This window comes from Salmo salar, unplaced genomic scaffold (assembly GCF_965601325.2).
Source record: "Salmo salar unplaced genomic scaffold, fSalSal1 ptg000136l, whole genome shotgun sequence".
Taxonomy (NCBI): Eukaryota; Metazoa; Chordata; class Actinopteri; order Salmoniformes; family Salmonidae; genus Salmo; species Salmo salar.
In genome coordinates, this window is record NW_027675321.1 from 1,130,001 (window position 1) to 1,154,033 (window position 24,033).

The 24,033-nt window shown below is 45.0% G+C and overlaps 2 protein-coding genes across 2 annotated transcripts in view; both read left to right on the forward strand.

Moving 5' to 3' along the window:
• Positions 1 to 3,907, forward strand: part of LOC145866915 (stonustoxin subunit beta-like) — a 131,228-nt gene extending 127,321 nt beyond the window's left edge. The window contains exon 4 of the mRNA XM_082970988.1: positions 2,140 to 3,907. Within this exon, the coding sequence (XP_082827114.1) occupies positions 2,140 to 2,711 (572 nt within the window). The 3' untranslated portion in view covers positions 2,712 to 3,907. The remainder of the gene's footprint in view (positions 1 to 2,139) is intronic.
• Positions 3,908 to 20,456: 16,549 nt separating this feature from the next.
• LOC145866942 (haptoglobin-like) lies at positions 20,457 to 23,419 on the forward strand. Its single transcript, XM_082971005.1, has 4 exons — positions 20,457 to 20,593; positions 20,922 to 21,034; positions 22,201 to 22,469; positions 22,655 to 23,419. Exons 1-4 carry the CDS (start codon positions 20,589 to 20,591, stop codon positions 23,216 to 23,218), a joined length of 951 nt encoding a protein of 316 aa, XP_082827131.1. The 5' UTR covers positions 20,457 to 20,588; the 3' UTR covers positions 23,219 to 23,419.
• The last annotated feature ends 614 nt before the right edge of the window (positions 23,420 to 24,033 follow it).

A 24,033-nucleotide genomic window follows, 5' to 3' on the forward strand; every position in this document is an offset into this window, starting at 1 on the left:
ACACGGGACACACACACACACACACACACACACACGGGACACACACACACACACACACACACGGGACACACACACACAGGACGGACACACACAGGACACACACACACACACACACACACACAGGACACACACACACACACACACAGGACACACACACAGGACACACACACAGGACACACACACACAGGACACTCACACAGGACACACACACACTCACAGGACACACACACACACACTCACATGACACACACACACAGGACTCACACAGGACACACACACACACACACACACACAGGACACACACACACACACAGGACACACACACACACACAGGACACACATACACACACACACACACAGGACACACACACACACAGGACACACACACACACACACACGGGACACACACGGGACACACACACACACACACACACACACGGGACACACACGGGACACACACACACACACACAGACACACACAGGACACACACAAGACGGACACACACACACACACAGGACGGACACACACAGGGGACACACACACACACAGGGGACACACACACACACAGGACGGACACACACACACAAGGACACACACACACACGCACACACAGGACTCACACAGGACACACACACACACACTCACAGGACACACACACACTCACAGGACACACACACTCACAGGACACACACACTCACAGGACACACACACACACACTCACAGGACACACACACACACACACACACATGACATACACAGGACACACACAGGACACACACACACACAGGACACACACACACACAGCACACACACACACAGCACACACACACACACACAGCACACACACACACGGGACACACACACACACACGGGACACACACACACACACGGGACACACACAGGACGGACACACACACACACACACACACACACAGGACACACACAGGACGGACACACACACAGGACGGACACACACACAGGACGGACACACACACAGGACGGACACACACAGGACGGACACACACAGGACGGACACACACACACAGGACGGACACACACACACAGGACGGACACACACACACACACAGGACACACACACACACACACACACACAGGACACACACACACACACACACAGGACACACATACACACACAGGACACACACACACACACAGGACAGACAGGACACACAGGACACACACACACAGGACACACAGGACACACAGGACACACACACACACACACAGGACACACAGGACACACACACACACACACACACAGGACACACACACACACAGGACACACACACACACACACTGGACACATACACACACACTGGACACACACACTGGACACACACTTACTGGACACACACACTGGACACAAACACTGAAAATGTTCTTACCACGCTTGACCGTGTGTGTGTGTGTGTGTGTCCTGTGTGTCTTTTTGTCCAGTTTGTGTGTGTGTGTGTGTGTCCAGTGTGTGTGTGTTTGTGTCCAGTGTGTGTGTGTTTGTGTCCAGTGTGTGTGTGTTTGTGTCCAGTTTGTGTGTGTGTGTGTGTGTGTGTGTGTGTGTGTGTGTGTGTGAGTCCAGTGTGTGTGTGTGTGTGTGTGTGTGTGTGTGTGTGTGTGTGTGTGTGTGTGTTCAGGTGTATCCCTCAATGACTGTCTGTTCTTCTGCTTACCGCTACAGTGTGGAACATGGTGGAGAGAACAGAATGAAACCTGGGATTAGAAAATGTGAGTGTTGACTGCTGTGAAGAATATGACTAAGAATAAGTCTTAATTCAAGTTAAGTCAAAGACCACCATCATTACTGACTTGGTCATATTAAATATCATCTGTAGTTCTACAGAAGCACAAATCAGGGACACCAACGTTTACAAAGAGTTGCTGTGTGTGTGTGTGTGTGTGTGTGTGTGTGTGTGTGTGTGTGTGTGTGTAATTAATGTGAATAAGTGTGTATTATATTACCATACAGTATAACATGTGATCATTCAACAAGTCTCAAGTTACCTTAACTTCTCCTTTTGATACCTAGAAACATCTACATTAAATGAATTAGTGAAAAGTGATTTAACATTCTAATGTGAATGATGATGATTTCTAATATTGTGTCTGGTTTCATCCATCAGATGTCTGTGATCTCACACTGGACCTAAACACAGTAAACAGACTCCTCTCTCTGTCTGAGGAGAACAGAAAGGTGACATGGAGGAGAGAGGAGCAGCCGTATCCTGATCACCCAGAGAGATTTGAGGACTGTGAACAGGTGCTGTGTAGAGAGGGTCTGACTGGGCGCTGTTACTGGGAGGTAGAGTGGAGTGGGAGGGCTGGTATAGGAGTGACATATAAAGGAATCAGCAGGAGAGGAGGGGTTAATGACTGTCTGATTGGATACAATGACAAGTCCTGGAGTCTGTTCTGCTATGACAACAGATACATTGCCTGTCACAATAATAACTCCACTACTATAGATGTCCCCTCCTCCAGCTGGCATAATAATCATCTCACTACCATAGACGTCCGCCCCTCCAGCCCCCACAGAGTAGGAGTGTATCTGGACTGGTCAGCCGGCACTCTGTCCTTCTATAGAGCCTCCTCTGACACACTGACCCACCTGATCACATTCACCTCCACATTCACTGAGCCCCTCTATCCAGGGTTTTGGGTTTATTATGTTGGCTCTTCAGTGTCCCTGGAATAATAACTGGACACACACACACACACACACACACACACACACACACACACACACACACACACACACACACACACACACACACACACACACACACACTGGACAAACACACACACTAGACAAACACACACACACACACACACACTGGACAAACACACACACACACACACACACACACACACACACACACACACACACTGGACAAACACACACTCACTGGACAAACACACACACACTGGACAAACACACACACACACACTGGACAAACACACACACACACACACACACACACACACACACACACACACACACACACACTGGACAAACACACACACTAGACAAACACACACACACACACACACACTGGACAAACACACACACACACACACACACACACACACACACACACACACACACACACTGGACAAACACACACTCACTGGACAAACACACACACACTGGACAAACACACACACACACACTGGACAAACACACACACACACACACACACACACACACACACACACACACACACACACACACACACACTGGACAAACACACACACTAGACAAACACACACACACACACACACACTGGACAAACACACACACACACACACACACACACACACACACACACACACACACACACACACACACTGGACAAACACACACTCACTGGACAAACACACACACACTGGACAAACACACACACACACACTGGACAAACACACACACACACACACACACACACACACACACTGGACAAACACACACACAAACACACACACACACACTGGACAAACACACACACTCACTGGACAAACACACACACACATACACTGGACAAACACACACACACACACACACTGGACAAACACACACACACACACACACACACACACACTGGACAAACACACACACAAACACACACACACACACTGGACAAACACACACACACACACTGGACAAACACACACACACACACTGGACAAACACACACACACACACTGGACAAACACACACACACACACTGGACAAACACACACACACACACTGGACAAACACACACACACACACACACACTGGACAAACACACACACACACACACTGGACAAACACACACACACACACACACACACTGGACAAACACACACACACACACACACTGGACAAACACACACACACACACACACTGGACACACACACACACACACACACACACACACACTGGACAAACACACACACTGGACAAACACACACACACACACACTGGACAAACACACACACACACATACCGGACAAAAACACACACACACACACACTGGACAAACACACACACACACACACACACACACACTGGACAAACACACACACACACACACACTGGACAAACACACACACACACACACACTGGACACACACACACACTGGACAAACACACACACACACACACACACACACACACACACACACACACACACACTGGACAAACACACACACACACACACAGGACACACTCTCACACACACACATGCGCATCTTCCTATAATTGTGAGGACCTTGACCCATGACCTCTTACAATAACACCGTTAGTCTTTCCACAAGACTCCCATGAAGTTATAGTGTGACGTAATGAGTCGACGTTAAAGTAACATTCTCACAACATACTGCACTTGTTTTATCCTGTTTTAGATGTATCCTCTGTTTAAACATTTAAACTCTTACAATAACAACGTTAAAATACCAATTTGATCATTTCTTGTCTTTTATGTTGGAAAAACAAATTGTATAATTATATGTGGACATACGCTCCATAGTTGTACAAGTATACATGGTTATATTGTACTTTTCATAATAAAACATACTTGAAACAAGAAACAGCATGTTAATTGTGAAAACAGTTTAGTTATTGATTTTACATTGCTTCTCCCTGTCTCATGTTGTAACGGCTGTCGTGGTGAATGGATGACAAAACGCAGATGGGATATGAATGCTCATTCTCGATGCAGGGTTACTATAGCAACAGAGTGTTGTGATGCAGGGTCACTATAGCAACAGAGTGTTGTGATGCAGGGTCACTATAGCAACAGAGTGTTGTGATGCAGGGTCACTATAGCAACAGTGTTGTGATGCAGGGTCACTATAGCAACAGAGTGTTGTGATGCAGGGTCACTATAGCAACAGTGTTGTGATGCAGGGTCACTATAGCAACAGAGTGTTGTGATGCAGGGTCACTATAGCAACAGAGTGTTGTGATGCAGGGTCACTATAGCAACAGAGTGTTGTGATGCAGGGTCACTATAGCAACAGAGTGTTGTGATGCAGGGTTACTATAGCAACAGAGTGTTGTGATGCAGGGTCACTATAGCAACAGAGTGTTGTGATGCAGGGTTACTATAGCAACAGAGTGTTGTGATGCAGGGTCACTATAGCAACAGAGTGTTGTGATGCAGGGTCACTATAGCAACAGAGTGTTGTAATGCAGGGTTACTATAGCAACAGAGTGTTGTGATGCAGGGTTACTATAGCAACAGAGTGTTGTGATGCAGGGTCACTATAGCAACAGAGTGTTGTAATGCAGGGTTACTATAGCAACAGAGTGTTGTGATGCAGGGTCACTATAGCAACAGAGTGTTGTGATGCAGGGTCACTATAGCAACAGAGTGTTGTAATGCAGGGTTACTATAGCAACAGAGTGTTGTGATGCAGGGTTACTATAGCAACAGAGTGTTGTGATGCAGGGTTACTATCTCTGCTCTCTCTGCTCTCTCTACTCTCTGCTCTCTCTCTGCTCCCTGCTCTCTCTGCTCTCTCTCAGCCTGCTCCCTGCTCTCTCTCTGCTCTCTCTGCACTCTCTGCTCTCTGCTTTTCCTGCTCTCTATGCTCTCTGTTCTCTCTGCTCTCTCGTCTCTCTCTCTTCTCTCTGCTCTCTCTCTCTCTCTTTTCTCTGCTGCTCTCTCTCTTTTCTCTGCTCTCTCTGCTCTCTCTCTGCCCTCCCTGCTCTCTCTCTGCTCTTTCTGCTCTCTCTCTCTGCTCTCTGCTCTCTCTCAGCCTGCTCCCTGCTCTCTCTCTGCTCTTTCTGCGCTCTCTCTCTGCTCTCTGCTCTGCTGCTCTCTCTCTCTCTCTGCTCTGCTCTCTCTCTCTCTGCTCTGCTGCTCTCTCTCTTTTCTCTGCTCTCTCTGCTCTCTCTGCTCTCTCTCTGCTCTCTGCTCTCTCTCTGCTCTCTAAGCCTGCTCTCTGCTCTCTCAGCGTGCTCTCTGCTCTCTCTCTCTTCTCTCTCTCTGCTCTCTGCTCTGCTGCTCTTTCTCTGCTCTCTCTCTCTCTGCTCTGCTGCTCTTTCTCTGCTCTCTCTCTCTCTGCTCTGCTGCTCTTTCTCTTTTCTCTGCCCTCCCTGCTCTCTCTCTGCTCTTTCTGCTCTCTTTCTCTGCTCTCTCTGCTCTCTTCTCACTCACTGCTCTCTGCTCTCTCTCTCTGTTTTCTGCTCTCTCTCTCTGCTCTCTCAGCCTGCTCCCTCTCTCTGCGCTCTCTCTCCCTCTGCTCTCTCTGTTCTCTGCGCTCTCTCTCGCTCTGCTCTCTCTGCTCTCTGCTCTCCCTCTGCTCTCGCTCTGCTCTCTCTGCTCTCTCTGCTCTCTCTCTCCCTCTGCTCTCTCTGCTCTCTCTCTCTCTCTGCTCTCTCTCTCACTGCTCTCTCCCTCTGCTCTCTCTCTCTGCTTTCCCTGCACTCTCTCTCTCTGCTCTTTGCTCTCTCTGCTCTCTCAGCCTGCTCTCTGTTCTCTGCTCTCTCTGTTCTCTGCTCTCTCAGCCTGCTCCCTCTCTCTTCTCTCTCTGCTCTCTCTGCTCTCTCTGCTCTCTCTCTCTGCTCTCTCTGCGCTCTCTCTCTGCGCTCTCTCTCTCTCTGCTCTCTCTCTCTGCTCTCTCTGCTCTCTCTCTCTGCTCTCTCTGCTCTCTCTCTGTTCTCTCTCTTTCTGCTCTCTCCCTCTCTGCTTTCGTGTCTTTGGTTATGCCAGATTAAGTGATATGACATGCTATCCTATAAAATCCTTTCTCTGTAATTAATATCACCTGATTAGCTAATCATGTAAATGTAATTAACTATAAAGTCGGGACACCACGGAAGAGTGTTTATAGAGCCATTATCTTCCGAATAAACTCTTAACCTGATGGGGATAGGGGGAAGTATTTGCACGGCCGGATAAAAAACATACCCGATTTAATCTGGTTACTACTCCTGCCCAGTAACTAGAATATGCATATAATTAGATTTGGATAGAAAACACTCTAAAGTTTCTAAAACTGTTTTAATGGTGTCTGTGAGTATAACAAAACTCATATGGCAGTCAAAACCCTGAGACAAATCCTAACAGGAAGTGGAAATCTGATGTGTGGAATCACTTTCAAGCCTTTGCCATTGAAACTCACAGGGACTTATTAATCATTTAGCACTTCCTAAGGCTTCCACTAGATGTCAACAGTCTTTACAAAGTGGTTTGAGTCTTCTATGGTAGAAACTGACCCAAAGAGAGGCTTGGGAAGTTGGTCACAGGGGGAGGGCCATTACTACTATGACGTCGGCGCCCATGGGAACCCAGAATCGTCCGCCTTGAATATTATTGAAGCTCTGGTTGAAAAAGGCCCTAAAGATTTATGTTATACAACGTTTGACATGTTTGAACGAACGTAAATATATATTTTTTGCACATTCGTGACGACATGTCCCGCGCGCTTCAGTACATTATGAGTAGCCTTTGGAACGCGCTAACAAGAAGGAACTATTGGGACATAAATTATTAACTTTTTCGAACAAAACTACATTTGTTGTGGACCTGGGATTCCTGGAAGTGCCTTCTGATGAAGATAATCAAAAGGTAAGGGAATATTTACAATAGTATATTTGATTTTAGATGGTTCCAAGATGGCGCTAACCTGTATCGCCTAGCCTATTTTTCTGAGCATATCACGTCGTTTATTGCAAAGTGTGATTTCCCAGTAAAGTTATTTTTAAATCTGGCAATGCGGTGCCAAATGGCCAAGAGGAGAAGACTGAGGGACACATGATGGAGGCAATGTCTGAAACCTATCGTCTTCACTCTTTTGAGTAGCGGACTCCGGTTGCTTGGATGGATAGTCATGCTGTAGAGCGTGACCATTCTGGACTTCCTCCAGATGGTACCTAAGGGTGGTATTCTGCTGCATGGCAGAGTCCACTTGAGTACTTAGAGTACTGATTTTGGACACGTGAGTGTCGCACTTGCTCCTTTCGGCTATAAAAAATGATACAGCTGTCTTTCATAAGATCAAACTGAACTAACTGCTATCTTGAAATGTTGAAAAAGTGTTTTTAAATAGCTCAGTCTTATCACTCAATATGAGTCAAAATCTGTCACTTCCAGGAGTGCTCATTTTGTCAAAAATGAAAAAAATAACCCAACTCAAACATCTGCTACCTTGAAATGTCCAAAAAATGTATTTAAATGGGCCTACCAGACATCTTCTGGGGAGAAGAAGGCTCGATCTTCTCTCAAGAACGACAATCTTCATACCATAAGATAGTTCTTCTTGAGAGAAGATAATGAGACGGTCAGGTAGAGAAGACCAGACAAATGGTCCACCCACACAGACCTTGTGGTGAAGAAATCAGAACAGCACCTCTTCAACCTCCGGAGGCTGAAACCACAGTGTCGCAACCACAGGGCTCTCCAGAGGGTGGTGCGTTCTGCCCAACATATCACCGGGGGCAAAGTGCCTGCCCTCCAGGACATCTACAGCACCTGGTGTCACAGGAAGGTCAAGAAGATCATCAAGGACCTCAGCCACCCAGAGGACCTCAGCCACCCAGAGGACCTCAGCCGCTGGTCACTTTAATAATGTTTACTGTTTTACCCACTTCATATGTATATACTGTATTCTAGTCCTGGTTCATCCTATATAACTACTGCTGTCCACTTCATATGTATATACTGTATTCTAGTCCTGGTTCATCCTATATAACTACTGCTGTCCACTTCATATGTATATACTGTATTCTAGTCCTGGTTCATCCTATATAACTACTGCTGGCCACTTCATATGTATATACTGTATTCTAGTCAAGGACTATCCTATTTAATTATTGCTGTCCACATACTGTTCTTCAGATATACTACATATTTGATCCATATTACCTATACATCCCTTTACATTTATATATACACTACCGGTCAAAAGTTTTAGAACAATTAAGGCTTTTTCTTTATTTGTACTATTTTCAACATTGTAGAATAATAGTGAAGACATCAAGACTATGAAATATCAGATATGGAATCATGTAGTAACCAAAAAAAGTGTTATATTTATATATTTTATATTTGAGATTCTTCAAAGTAGCCACCCTTTGCCTTGATGACAGCTTTGCACAATCTTGGCATTCTCTCAACCAGCTTCATGAGATAGTCACCTGGAATGCATTTCAATTAACAGGTGTGCCTTGTTAAAGTTAATTTGTGGAATTTCTTTCCTTCTAAATGCATTTGAGCCAATCAGTTGTGTTGTGACAAGGTAGGGTTGGTATACAGAAGATAGCTCTATTTGGTAAAAGACCAAGTCCTTATTATGGCAAGAACAGCTCAAATAAGCAAAGAGAAACGACATGAATGTAAAAATTAAGAAAAACCCTTGAATGAGTAAGTGTGTCCCAACATTTGACTGGTACTGTATATACACTGCTCAAAAAAATAAAGGGAACACTAAAATAACACATCCTAGATCTGAATGAATGAAATAATCTTATTAAATACTTTTTTCTTTACATAGATGAATGTGCTGACAACAAAATCACACAAAAATAATCAATGGAAATCCAATTTATCAACCCATGGAGGTCTGGATTTGGAGTCACACTCAAAATTAAAGTGGAAAACCACACTACAGGCTGATCCAACTTTGATATAATGTCCTTAAAACAAGTCAAAATGAGGCTCAGTAGTGTGTGTGGCCTCCACGTGCCTGTATGACCTCCCTACAACGCCTGGGCATGCTCCTGATGAGGTGGCGGATGGTCTCCTGAGGGATCTCCACCCAGACCTGGACTAAAGCATCCGCCAACTCCTGGACAGTCTGTGGTGCAACGTGGCGTTGGTGGATGGAGCGAGACATGATGTCCCAGATGTGCTCAATTGGATTCAGGTCTGGGGAACGGGCGGGCCAGTCCATAGCATCAATGCCTTCCTCTTGCAGGAACTGCTGACACACTCCAGCCACATGAGGTCTAGCATTGTCTTGCATTAGGAGGAACCCAGGGCCAACCGCACCAGCATATGGTCTCACAAGGGGTCTGAGGATCTCATCTCGGTACCTAATGGCAGTCAGGCTATCTCTGGCGAGCACATGGAGGGCTGTGCAGCCCCCCAAAGAAATGCCATCCCACACCATGACTGACCCACCGCCAAACCGGTCATGCTGGAGGATGTTGCAGGCAGCAGAACGTTCTCCACGGCGTCTCCAGACTGTCATGTCTGTCACATGTGCTCAGTGTGAACCTGCTTTCATCTGTGAAGAGCACAGGGTGCCAGTGGCGAATTTGCCAATCTTGGTGTTCTCTGGCAAATGCCAAACGTCCTGCACGGTGTTGGGCTGTAAGCACAACCCCCACCTGTGGACGTCGGGCCCTCATACCACCCTCATGGAGTCTGTTTCTGACCGTTTGAGCAGACACATGCACATTTGTGGCCTGCTGGAGGTCATTTTGCAGGGCTCTGGCAGTGCTCCTCCTGCTCCTCCTTGCACAAAGGCGGAGGTAGCGGTCCTGCTGCTGGGTTGTTGCCCTCCTACGGCCTCCTCCATGTCTCGTGATGTACTGGCCTGTCTCCTGGTAGCGCCTCCATGCTCTGGACACTACGCTGACAGACACAGCAAACCTTCTTGCCACAGCTCGCATTGATGTGCCATCCTGGATGAGCTGCACTACCTGAGCCACTTGTGTGGGTTGTAGACTCCGTCTCATGCTACCACTAGAGTGAAAGCACCGGCAGCATTCAAAAGTGACCAAAACATCAGCCAGGAAGCATAGGAACTGAGAAGTGGTCTGTGGTCCCCACCTGCAGAACCACTCCTTTATTGGGGGTGTCTTGCTAATTGCCTATAATTTCCACCTGTTGTCTATTCCATTTGCACAACAGCATGTGAAAGAAATGTATTGTCAATCAGTGTTGCTTCCTAAGTGGACAGTTTGATTTCACAGAAGTGTGATTGACTTGGAGTTACATTGTGTTGTTTAAGTGTTCCCTTTATTTTTTTGAGCAGTGTATATTTATTTAACCTTTATTTAACTAGGCAAGTCAGTTAAGAACAAATTCTTATTCACAATGACAGCCTACCTGGCCAAACCCGGACGACACCGGGCCAATTGTGCGCCGCTCTATGGGACTTTCAATCACGGCCGGATGTGATACAGCCTGGATTCAAACCAGGGACTGTAGTGACACCTCTTGCACTGAGATGCAGTGCCTTAGACCGCTGTGCCACTCGGGAGCCCCAGCCTCCTGTACATGTACATATTTACCTCAACTACCACGTATCCCTGCACATTGATATGGTATTGGTACTCCTTGTATATAGCTTCATGCTTGTGTGTTTTATTTCTCGCTTTTTTTATCATTTTATCTAAAACTCTACATCTTTGGGAAAGAGTTTGTAAGTAAGCATTTCACTGTTGTATTTGGCGCATGTAACAAATAACATTTGATTTGACACACACACACACACACACACACACACACACACACACACACACACACACACACACACACACACACACACACACACACACACGTGAAATGCTAAATGTAATGTAATGGCTGCTGGCAGATGGGTGTTTTTATCTGTACACGTACCTGTACATCATGTCCTGTCCTGTAGTGTGATACCCAACACAACACACAGGTTCCAGTCTGGAATCACAAGCACTAAGGACAATCAGTGGTTGTGACAGTGTGACATAGAGCCACAATGACGTTACCAGTCTTATGTAACATCAGGCACTAAGAGCATGACAGTTCAGAGACATCAACAGCATTACAGTGCCAGGCAATCCATCCCTCTGTCCTTGCATCAGTCATTGCGTTATGCCAGCCCGCCCACTTGTTTCAGAAACATGAATGAATGATACCGATGAGACCATCTGAGAGACAATCTGCTAACTCGTTAGCCCTGACACAGTTCCTATTAACAATGGCTGTTGTATATGCTTTAATTACACTGATGAGGTACATGATACTGTTCAGCCAGTATCAATCCCTAGATCTACAGCAATATAAGTACACGACAACATACTGTACGTTGTACGCTCACCTCTTTGCTACAAAGCACTGCAGCTTTTTTTCTGTTTGTCAATGAAAGCCTCTCATTTTACATTTAATCGATACTATAGCAAAATAATTTTGCACGGACAAAAAGGAGGATGGCTATGAACAAACTACTCCACTCCAACGAGTGGCCATAAGAATGAGATCGCACACTGATGCATGTCAGAAGGTGCTTTCAACTGGGATGTGGTAGTAGCCCTGTCCTGCAGTCAAATTATCTAGTGGCCTCACGGGTGGAGTGATATTCTTATTTTTCATAATTTAATCATTTATAAACATTATTCGATTTTTTTTAATGCAGAAAATCCGGTGTTTCTATGTCTAACAGTTTTGTTATATTCAGTATTCTATGACGTATATAAAGTGTAATATTGGGATGCAAACTCAGAATTGAATACATCAGATAATGACCAGATCTCCCAGTGGAAGAAAGTCACATAATACTACAATTTCTTTCCCCAACACCAGCAAATTCTTTAGTTGCAAGGCTGGACTTTTCCTAATGTTGTTGAGAGACAAGAAGCATGGCAAAGGGACAGACTAATAGTTTACTCAACTTTACACTACTAGGCTACCTGTTCTCTCTCCCTCTGTCAACAGCCAAGTGGAATTCACATGATTTCACAAAGCTGGAACTCAGTCAGCTGTATAAGGAAATAAGCAAACAGGAAACCACTCACCCAGAGGTGGAGCTCCTAGTGGCCGGAGACTTTAATGCAGGGAAACTTAAATCAGTTCTACCAAATTTATATCAACATGTTAAATGTGCATCCAGAGGGAAAAAAATTCTAGATCACCTTTACTCCACAGACAGAGACGCATACAAAGCTCTCCCTCGCCCTCCATTTGGTAAATCCGGCCACAACTCTGTCCTCCTGATGCCTGCTTATAAGCAAAAATGAAAGCAGGAAGCAGCAGTGACTCGGTCAATAAAAAAGTGGTCAGATGAAGCAGACACTAAACTACAGGACTGTTTTGCTATCACAGACTGGAAAATGTTCCGGGATTCTTCCGATGGCATTGAGGAGTACACCACATCAGTCACTGGCTTTATCAATAAGTGCATCAAGGACGTCGTCCCCACAGTAACTGTATGTACATACCCCAACCAGAAGCCATGGATTACAGGCAACATTCGCACTGAGCTAAAGGGTAGAGCTGCCGCTTTCAAGGTGCGGGACTCTAACCCGGAAGCTCATAAGAAATCCTGCTATGCCCTGTGACAAACCATCAAACAGGCAAAGTGTCAATACAGGGCTAAGATTGAATCATATTACACTGGCTCCGATGCTCGTCTTATGTGGCAGGGCTTGCAAACTATTACAGACTACAAAGGGAAGCACAGCCGCGAGCTGCCCAGTGACACGAGCCTACCAGACGAGCTAAATCACTTCTATGCTCACTTCGAGGCAAGCAACACTGAGGCATGCATGAGAGCATCAGCTGTTCCGGACGACTGTGTGATCATGCTCTCCGTTGCCGACGTGAGTAAGACCTTTAAACAGGTCAACATACACAAGGCTAGCCTCCCGGGTGGCGCAGTGGTCTAAGGTGCTAGCTGTGCCACCAGAGATTCGAGGTTTGAGCCTAGGCTCTGTCGCAGCCGGCAGCGACCGGGAGGCCCATGGGGCAGTGCACAATTGGCCCAGCATCGTCCGGGTTAGGGAGGGTTTGGCCGGCAGGGATATCCTTGTCTCATCGCGCACTAGCGACTCCTGTGTCGGGCCGGGCGCAGTGCACGCTGACCAGGTCGCCAGGTGTACGGTGTTTCCTCCGACACATTGGTGCTGCTGGCTTCCGGGTTGGATGGGCATTGTGTCAAGAAGCAGCGCGGCTAGGTTGGGTTGTGTTTCAGAGGACGCATGGCTCTTGACCTTTGCCTCTCCCGAGTCCGTACGGGAGTTGCAGCAAAGAGACAAGACTGTCACTACTACCAATTGGATACCATGAAATTGGGGAGAAAAAAAGGGGTAAAAAATAATAAAAAATAACATACACAAGGCTGCGGGGCCAGATGGATTACCAGGATGTGTGCTCCTGGCATGTGCTGACCAACTGGCAGGTGTCTTCACTGACATTTTCAACATGTCCCTGATTGAGTCTGTAATACCAACAACCTTCAAAAAGACCACCATAGTCCCAGTGCCCAAGAACACAAAGGCAACCTGTCTAAATGACTCACGCACTCACGTCTGTAGCTGTGAAGTGCTTTGAAAGGTTGGTAATGGCTCACATCAACACCATTATCCCAGAAACCCTAGACCCACTCCAATTTGCATACCGCCCAAACAGATCCACAGATGATGCAATCTCTATTGCACTCCACACTGCCCTTTCCCACCTGGATAAAAGGAACACTTATGTGAGAATGCTGTTCATTGACTACAGCTCAGCGTTCAACACCATAGTACCCTCAAAGTTCATCACTAAGCTAAGGATCCTGGGACTAAACACCTCCCTCTGCAACTGGATCCTGGACTTCCTGACGGGCCAGGTGGTGAGGGTAGGTAGCAACACATCTGCCACGCTGGTCCTCAACACTGGAGCTCCCCAGGGGTGTGTGCTCAGTCCCCTCCTGTACTCCTTGTTCACCCATGACTGCATGGCCAGGCACGACTCCAACCTAATCATTAACCTGTTAGGGCTAGGGGGCAGTATTGACACGGCTGGATAAAAAACATACCCGATTTAATCTGGTTACCACTCCTACCCAGTAACTAGAATATGCATATACTTATTACATATGGATATAAAACACCCTAAAGTTTCTAAAACTGTTTGAATGGTGTCTGTGAGTATAACAGAACTCAAATGGCAGGTCAAAACCTGAGAGATTCCTTTACAGGAAGTGGCCTGTCTGACCATTTCTTGAACTTCTTTTCCATCTCTATCTTTTACTAAGGATCTCTGCTCTAACGTGACACTTCCTACGTCGTCCATAGGCGCTTAGAGCCCGGGAAAAAACAGAATGTCGTCATCCCAGCCCCAGGCTGAAACACATTATCGCCTTTCTCAAGTGGCCGATCAAGGGACTCTGGGCTTAGGCGCGTGACCCGACCGCCCCCGCCTTTGTGATTTTTTTCCTCTGTTTGCCGAAAAGGAGATTCCCTGTCGGAATATTATCGCTTTTCTATGAGAAAAATGGCGTAAAAATTGATTTTAAACAGCGGTTGACATGCTTCGAAGTACGGTAATGGAATATTTAGAATTTTTTTGTCACGAATTGCGCCATGCGCGCGACCCTTCTTTACCATTTCGGATAGTGTCTGGAACGCACGAACAAAACGCCGCTATTCGGATATAACGATGGATTATTTTGGACCAAACCAACATTTGTTATTGAAGTAGCAGTCCTGGGAGTGCATTCTGACGAAGACAACAAAAGGTAATCAAACTTTTATAATAGTAAATATGATTATGGTGAGTGCTAAACTTGCCGGGTGTCTAAATAGCTAGCCCGTGATGCCTGGGCTATGTACTTAGAATATTGCAAAATGTGCTTTCACCAAAAAGCTATTTTAAAATCGGACATATCGAGTGCATAGAGGAGGTCTGTATCTATAATTCTTAAAATAATTGTTATGCTTTTTGTGAACGTTTATCGTGAGTAATTTAGTAAAATGTTAGAGAATTCCCCGGAAGTTTGCGGGGGGTATGCTAGTTCTGAACGTCACATGCTAATGTAAAAAGCTGGTTTTTGATATAAATATGAACTTGATTGAACAAAACATGCATGTATTGTATAACATAATGTCCTAGGGTTGTCATCTGATGAAGATCATCGAAGGTGAGTGCTGCATTTAGCTGTCTTCTGGGTTTTGGTGACATTATATGCTAGCTTGAAAAATGGGTGTCTGATTATTTCTGGCTTGGTACTCTGCTGACATAATCTAATGTTTTGCTTTCGTTGTAAAGCCTTTTTGAAATCGGACAGTGTGGTTAGATTAACGAGAGTCTTGTCTTTAAATAGCTGTAAAATAGTCATATGTTTGAGAAATTGAAGTAATAGGATTTTTAAGGTTTTGAAAATCGCGCCACAGGCTTCAAGTGGCTGTTACGTAGGTGGGACGAATTCGTCCCGCCTAGCCCATAGAGGTTAAGTTTGCAGTCGACACAACAGTGGTAGGCCTGATCACCGACAACGACGAGACAGCCTATAGGGAGGAGGTCAGAGACCTAGCCAGGTGGTGCCAGAATAACAACCTATCCCTCAACGTAACCAAGACTAAGGAGATGATTGTGGACCACAGGAAAAGGAGGACCGAGCACGCCCCCATTCTCATCAACGGGGCTGTAGTGGAGCAGGTTGAGAGCTTCAAGTTCCTTGGTGTCCACATCAATAACAAACTAGAATGATCCAAACACACCATGACAGTCGTGAAGAGGGCACGACAAAGCCTATTCCCCCTCAGGAAACTAAAAAGATTTGATATGGGTCCTGAGATTCTCAAAAGGTTCTACAGCTGCAACATCGAAAGCATCCTGACTGGTTGCATCACTGCCTGGTATGGCAACTACTCGGCCTCTGACCGCAAGGCACTACAGAGGGTAGTGCATACGGCCCAGTACATCACTGGGGCTAAGCTGCCTGCCATCCAGGACCTCTACACCAGGCAATGTCAGAGGAAGGGCCTAAAAATTGTCAAAGACCCCAGCCACCCCAGTCATAGACTGTTCTCTCTACTACCGCATGGCAAGCGGTACCGGAGTGCCAAGTCTAGGACAAAAAGGCTTCTCAACAGTTTTTACCCCCAAGCCATAAGACTCCTGAACAGGTAATCAAATGGCTACCCGGACTATCTGCATTGTGTCCCACCCACCACCCGCCAACCCCTCTTTTACGCTACTGCTACTCTCTGTTCATCATATATGCATAGTCACTTTAACCATATCTACATGTACATACTACCTCAATCAGCCTGACTAACCGGTGTCTGTATGTAGCCTCGCTACTTTTATAGCCTCGCTACTGTATATAGCCTGTCTTTTTACTGTTGTTTTATTTCTTTACTTACCTGTTGCTCACCTAATACCTTTTATGCACTATTGGTTAGAGCCTGTAAGTAAGCATTTCACTGTAAGGTCTACACCTGCTGTATTCAGCGCACGTGACAAATCAACTTTGGTGAAAATCTCCTAGAGATGAACGTACTTTGGTGCAAAAAGTGCAAATCAATCCCAGAACAACAGCAAAGGACCTTGTGAAGATGTTGGAGGAAACAGGTACAAAAGTATCTATATCCACAGTAAAACGAGTCCTATATCAACATAAGGCCACTCAGAAAGGAAGAAGCCATTGCTCCAAAACCACAGTAAAAAAAGCCAGACTACAGTTTGCAACTGCACATGGGGACAAAGATCATACTTTTTGGAGAAATGTCCTCTGATCTGATGAAACAAAAATAGAACTGTTGGCCATAATGACCATCGTTCTGTTTGGAGGAAAAAGGGGGAGGCTTGCAAGCCGAAGAACACCATCCCAACCGTGAAGCACGGGGGTGGCAGCATCATGTTGTGGGGGTGCTTTGCTGCAGGAGGGACTGGTGCACTTCACAAAATAGATGGCATCATGAGGTAGGAAAATTATGTGGACATATTGAAGCAACATCTCAAGACATCAGTCAGGAAGTTAAAGCTTGGTCTCAAATGGGTCTTCCAAATGGACAATGACCCCAAACATACTTCCAATGTTGTGGCAAAATGGCTTAAGGACAACAAAGTTAATGTATTGGAGTGGCGATCACAAAGCCCTGACCTCAATCCGATAGAAAATCTGTGGGCAGAACTGAAAAAGCGTGTGTGTGCAAGGAGGCCTACAAATCTGACTCAGTTACACCAGCTCTGCCAGGAGGAATGGGCCAAAATTCACCCAACATATTGTGGGAAGCTTGAGGAAGGCTACCCAAAACCTTTGACCCAAGTTAAACAATTTAAAGGCAATGCTACCAAATACTAATTGAGTGTATGCAAACTTCTGACCCACTGGGAATGCGATGAAAGAAATAAAAGCTGAAATAAATTATTCTCCCTACTATCTTTCTGACATTTCACATTCTTAAAATAAAGTGGTGATCCTAACTGACCTAAGACAGGGAACTTTTACTAGAATTAAATGTCAGGAATTGTGAAAAACTGAGTTTAAATGTATTTGGGTAAGGTGTATGTAAACCTCCGACTTCAACGGTATATCTCCCTGACTAACTTCAAGCATCAGCTATCTGAGCAGCTTACCGATCATTGCAGCTGTACATAGCCCATCCAACTACCTACAAATCAAATCAAATCAAATGTATTTATATAGCCCTTCGTACATCAGCTGAAATCTCAAAGTGCTGTACAGAAACCCAGCCTAAAACCCCAAACAGCAAGCAATGCATGTGAAAGAAGCACGGTGGCTAGGAAAAACTCCCTAGGAAAAACTCCCTAGAAAGGCCAAAAACCTAGGAAGAAACCTAGAGAGGAACCAGGATATGAGGGGTGGCCAGTCCTCTTCTGGCTGTGCCGGGTGGATATTATAACAGAACATGGTCAAGATGTTAAAATGTTCATAAATGACCAGCATGGTCAGATAATAATAATCATTGTAGTTGTCGAGGGTGCAACAAGCACGTCCGGTGAACAGGTCAGGGTTCCGTAGCCGCAGGCAGAACAGTTGAAACTGGAGCAGCAGCATGGCCAGGTGGACTGGGGACAGCAAGGAGTCATCATGCCAGGTAGTCCTGAGGCATGGTCCTAGGGCTCAGGTCCTCCGAGAGAAAGAAAGAAAGAAAGAGAGAAAGAGAGAATTAGAGAGAGCATATTTACATTCACACAGGACACCGGATAAGACAAGAGAATACTCCAGATGTAACAGACTGACCCTAGCCCCCCGACACATAAACTACTGCAGCATAAATACTGGAGGCTGAGACAGGAGGGATCAGAAGACACTGTGGCCCCATCCGATGATACCCCCGGACAGGGCAAAACAGGCAGGATATAACCCCACCCACTTTGCCAAAGCACAGCCTCCACACCACTAGAGGGATGTCTACAACCACCAACTCACCGTCCGAAGACAAGGCCGAGTATAGCCCACAAAGATCTCCGCCATGGCACAACCCAAGGGGGGGGGCGCCAACCCATCCCCATATTGTTTTATTTACTTTTTTTGTTCTTTTGCACACCAGTATTTCTACTTGCACATCATCATCTGCACATCTATCACTCCAGTGTTAATAACACTGGATTTTTTTATTGTGTTATTGACTGTACTTCTGTTTATTCCATGTGTAACTCTGTGTTGTTGTTTGTGTCGAACTGCTTTGCTTTATCTTGGCCAGGTCGCAGTTGTAAATGAAAACTTGTTCTCAACTAGCCTACCTGGTTAAATAAAGGACTTGTTCTCAACTGGCCTACCTGTTTAAATAAAGGACTTGTTCTCAACTGGCCCACCTGGTTAAATAAAGGACTTGTTCTCAACTAGCCTACCTGGTTAAATAAAGGACTTGTTCTCAACTGGCCTACCTGGTTAAATAAAGGACTTGTTCTCAACTGGCCTACCTGTTTAAATAAAGGACTTGTTCTCAACTGGCCTACCTGGTTAAATAAAGGACTTGTTCTCAACTGGCCCACCTGGTTAAATAAAGGACTTGTTCTCAACTGGCCTACCTGGTTAAATAAAGGTGAAATAAATGTTTTTGTTTATAAAAAAAAAATGTCTGACATCAATGTGTGAGCAACTACAATAATTGAATATGGTCAATTTCAAACATTTGTATATAACATAAACATACTGTTGACATGTAGGCTATGGTGTAATGGAATGGTTTGCCTTGTGTGGTAGGTTTTGTGGGTTTTGACACTCTTATGTAGGTGTTATAACCAGCCATAAAATAACTCAATATATGTCACAACAGGTCCAAATATGTGTCATAACAGTGTTATGACCATATTATAACAGGCTATGACAAGTTATGTCAGCTGTTATGACATATTATGACATGGTTATGACTGTGTCATAATGTTTTATGACGCTGGATGTCAAGTACAGTGTTACCAAAGTGAGTCGTAAACAGCAAATGTGAGTCAACAACAAACAACAACAACCATGACGGTATCACATTTTTTAAATAACACACTCTGATGCGGCATTTATATGCACCTCATTTACTTTCAATAAACCAAATTGACGCACAAATTATAGATGTGCTGTGTCCTGTTCTGATTTCATAATTCATACCCTATGAAATGATTTATCCCTCAGATGGTCTTCTCTGATACTAGTTGGCTGTGGCTGAGCTCCAGATGGGGTCAGGGTTAGGGTTTGGACACGATTCCAATAATGGGTTGGCATGAACAGAGATTTTGCAATCTCTCCGATTTTCGGGAATCAGAACTGAAGCTGTGTCCAGCAAAATTCCCAGCGGTGGGCAGACAGGGGGTGAGTTCTCTCCTCAGCAGATATAAGGCCTTGGTCCTATAACTTCTCACGGAGTACCATCGTCTTTACAGAGGAGACACAGCTCAACATACAAACTGATAAACAGATATTTCCATCAAAATGTGGTATGTTATACTTTTCATATTCTTTCTTCAACAAAACCCTAGTCGCCTGGCAATTGTTGTCATTGCAGTACCAATCCAAATGAATCTCTGAAATGTCTTTGGACAATGGATCTTTGTAAAATGGCAGGGAAACACAGCTACTTAAATCTTTCAAAAAACATTCAAATTGCTCTAGCTAGAGACCTTTTCTAAATATAGGTTAACAAGCAAGCCCAGAGACTTCCTAAGTAAAGGAACCGTTAGTTGTGGTACTAGTGAGTGTTTGGGAGCTGTCTGTCAGTTGGCTCTGTGTGTGTGTACTGTACTTATGTGTTCCTTCTGTCCGCAGGTCATCCCTGGTAGTGCTCCTCGCGGCCTCCTGTGTCTGTCTGGAACAGGACAAAATCAAAATCAAAATCAAAATCAAAACCAAATCAATTGATGAGATGTCAGACAATTCAGGTAGCTATCTGTCTAACTGACACATAACCAACTCCCTGCCTTATGCCAATACGGGCTTACTTTTTCTGATTTAGATTGAAATGTCAACAAAGTGAGAGGGATGAAACGTTTTCAAACAAAAACATGTACATTTTAAAGATCATTGACAACCTTTCTTGTCCCATGTCTATGTTAAGGTGGGTGTTAGTGACACCATTGATGCAGAATATCGCCCAAAAATATTGGACTTACACATTACACGTGTGTTTTCACACGTGCAATTTGTCTATTTCCGAAACATATTATATTTGCTGGCCCATTGTGACTGGTTCGTGTAAGGATATCACTCACATTTCAATTACACTGTCACTCTCATCGGATGTTCTGAAGCCAATCTTCACTATGGATCCCCTTACGCAACTCTGAGCTGAGCAGACACAAGCTGTTCCTATTCAGCCTGTTGGAGAATACAGTAGCTGTGGCCAAAATGAGGATGTCACCATCACTTTCAAGTGAGAACCTTGTTAAGTCTCACGGCTCACAGCTATTATCCCGATTATCTTAAAAATCGATTCAGCAGCGACACACATGAGATGACAGGGATCAAAGAGAAGGCAAGCAGGGAGGAAAGGAAGGAGAGATCCTCAGTCTCAGCTTCCTCCAAGCTGGATGGTAAAATATGTCATTAGGAAAATCTACAGAGCATGAAAGCCTTGAAAAGTAAAATTCCTCAAAATCCACCTCTCATCAAACGTTTCAGGAAAATGTTTGAGAAGAGAAATGACACTAATTCCATCCTCATCTAGGTTTCTGCGTATTGTGACCTCCAAGGTAATTCTGTGAAAGCTAGCCTTGTCTGGCTCAAGTCATGACAACACTTATTTTTTTTAGATAATAGTAGATGATTAATGAATTTACTGAACTTTTGTCAGGTCAAAGCTAAAAGGTTCCAGAAAGCTACTACCAAATGCTATGTGTATTCAAGTGAATAGTGTTGATTTTAGCAAACTCAAACTCAAACTAAAACCAAGGCTGGAATTGTATTGAGGCACATTTCATTTTTCTGCAATAATCTTTTATGGTTGTGTTTGAGTTGCACAGCAGTAAGTGCTAGGTGGTGCTGAGTTGGGGATGTTTTAACCATATAGAGATTGTATAGAAATAATGTTGTTGTGTTTCTTGCCCAGACCTGCGCTTCAGGCGTATGGTTGGGGGCACCCTGGCCCCTCATGTCCCCTGGCAGGCCATGGTCTATCTGAGTAAAAACGTCATGAACGGGGGCTTCGCTGGGGGAGCTCTAATCTCTGACCGCTGGGTCCTGACCGCTGGCAGGAACTTGTTTGTCAGGAAGAGTAGGCAGGACACCCAGGGGAAAGAACCAATCATCCCCAAGGTGTACCTAGGCATCACGCGATACTCCCAAGCCAATGACTCCAAAGAAGTTGCTGTAGAAAAGGTGAGCTAGTATACCCATTACCATCTCTTTCAAACAATATACAGACAATTCAGTATTTACAGCAAGCAGAACTGCACTGGGCTCTCTCACCTACATCATCATTTTCAGTCTTATAGGTAGTTAGAGCACAAATACAGTAGATCGTCAAAAAAAAGGTCCTATGAATTATTCCCTTCCCCTTCTAGGTGGTTCTGCACCCAGGCTTCCAGAGCGTGTCAGACTGGGACAACGACCTGGCTCTGATTCAGCTGAAGGAGCCATTCACCTTGAGCGAGGCTGTGATGCCCATCCCTCTGCCTGAGAGGGGTGAGGACCTGGCTGAGGCAGCCCAGGAGAAAGGCATCATCACAGGCTGGGGTTGGGGGGTCCACTTCACCCCCGCTGAGTCACTGAAACACCTGGTATTGCCTGTGGCATCGCATAGCTTCTGTAAGGCAGAGTACAACCGTGGTGGCAGCACTCCAACCATAGACGACAACATGTTCTGTACTGGAGCCAGCAAGTACCAGGAGAATGTGTGCTTTGGGGATGCAGGCGGTGCCCTGGCAGTCCAGGACCCCAAAGACGGCAGAGTGTATGCTGCAGGGATCCTGTCCTTCGATAAGGCCTGTGCCGTGAGGAAATACGCTGTCTACATGAAGCTCTCTGCCTACATGCCTTGGATCAACAGTGTCCTCAGGGGTGACAGTGAGAAATCAGCCAGTCTCCGCTCCAGTGTAATGTCTGAGATGTTTTCGAGGCAGTTGTAGCCTCCACTCAGCACAGTTTCAGATATGAGAGCCGGGGCTCATAATCTCCATTATGCCTTTGCTAACAAAGTAATTTTCTGACTTGATCTTGTAAAACTCTCTCAAGTTTCGACTTTCATTGAGTGTGTGCCCCCGCCTGATTGAGTGTGTCTTCCGATGTTGATTTCAAAGGATTTTCAATAAATTAATCTCTCCTAAGAAGTTTGGTTTCCGATGTTTCACCTTATAACTTTTATTCACATTTTCTTCAACTCCTTTTAGAATGCTGGGAAACATGTTTTAGATCATCTCTACAAGCTGGAACCTTAGAGCATGTTAGAGCCATTAAAACAAGTAACCTACAGCTAGGACATGAGACGATTTTGAAGTTCATTTAAGTAATGGAATTATTAAGGAAAATTGTTATCTGGCCAAGGAGGATATTGTGTTGAGACCAGCAAGGGTTTTTTAGTAGATTTGTCATGAAAATCATTCAAGAAGGAAATAACTTGTTCTAAAATAGAGCTACATAAACGAGGGTCTAGAATCCCTCCCAGCAGGGGAATGGAGGTCATGTCACTCCTGGTTAGTGACTAATTTAAATACAGAAGACAAAAGGCTTGTCATCACAGCTCAACACTAGTTAATAGCTCTCTTGCTTTGGAGCAGCCTGTTGTACCACAATTTGTTCAGTTTCAACAAGAGATATCTCAGAAATGGTGCCGAAGAGTATGGCTGATGTTTTACATGCCCGTAATCAATTGTGCTATTTTGTTCATTTTTTTGTGTTGTTTGTAACTTATTTTTTAACTTATTTTGTACATAATGTTGCTGCT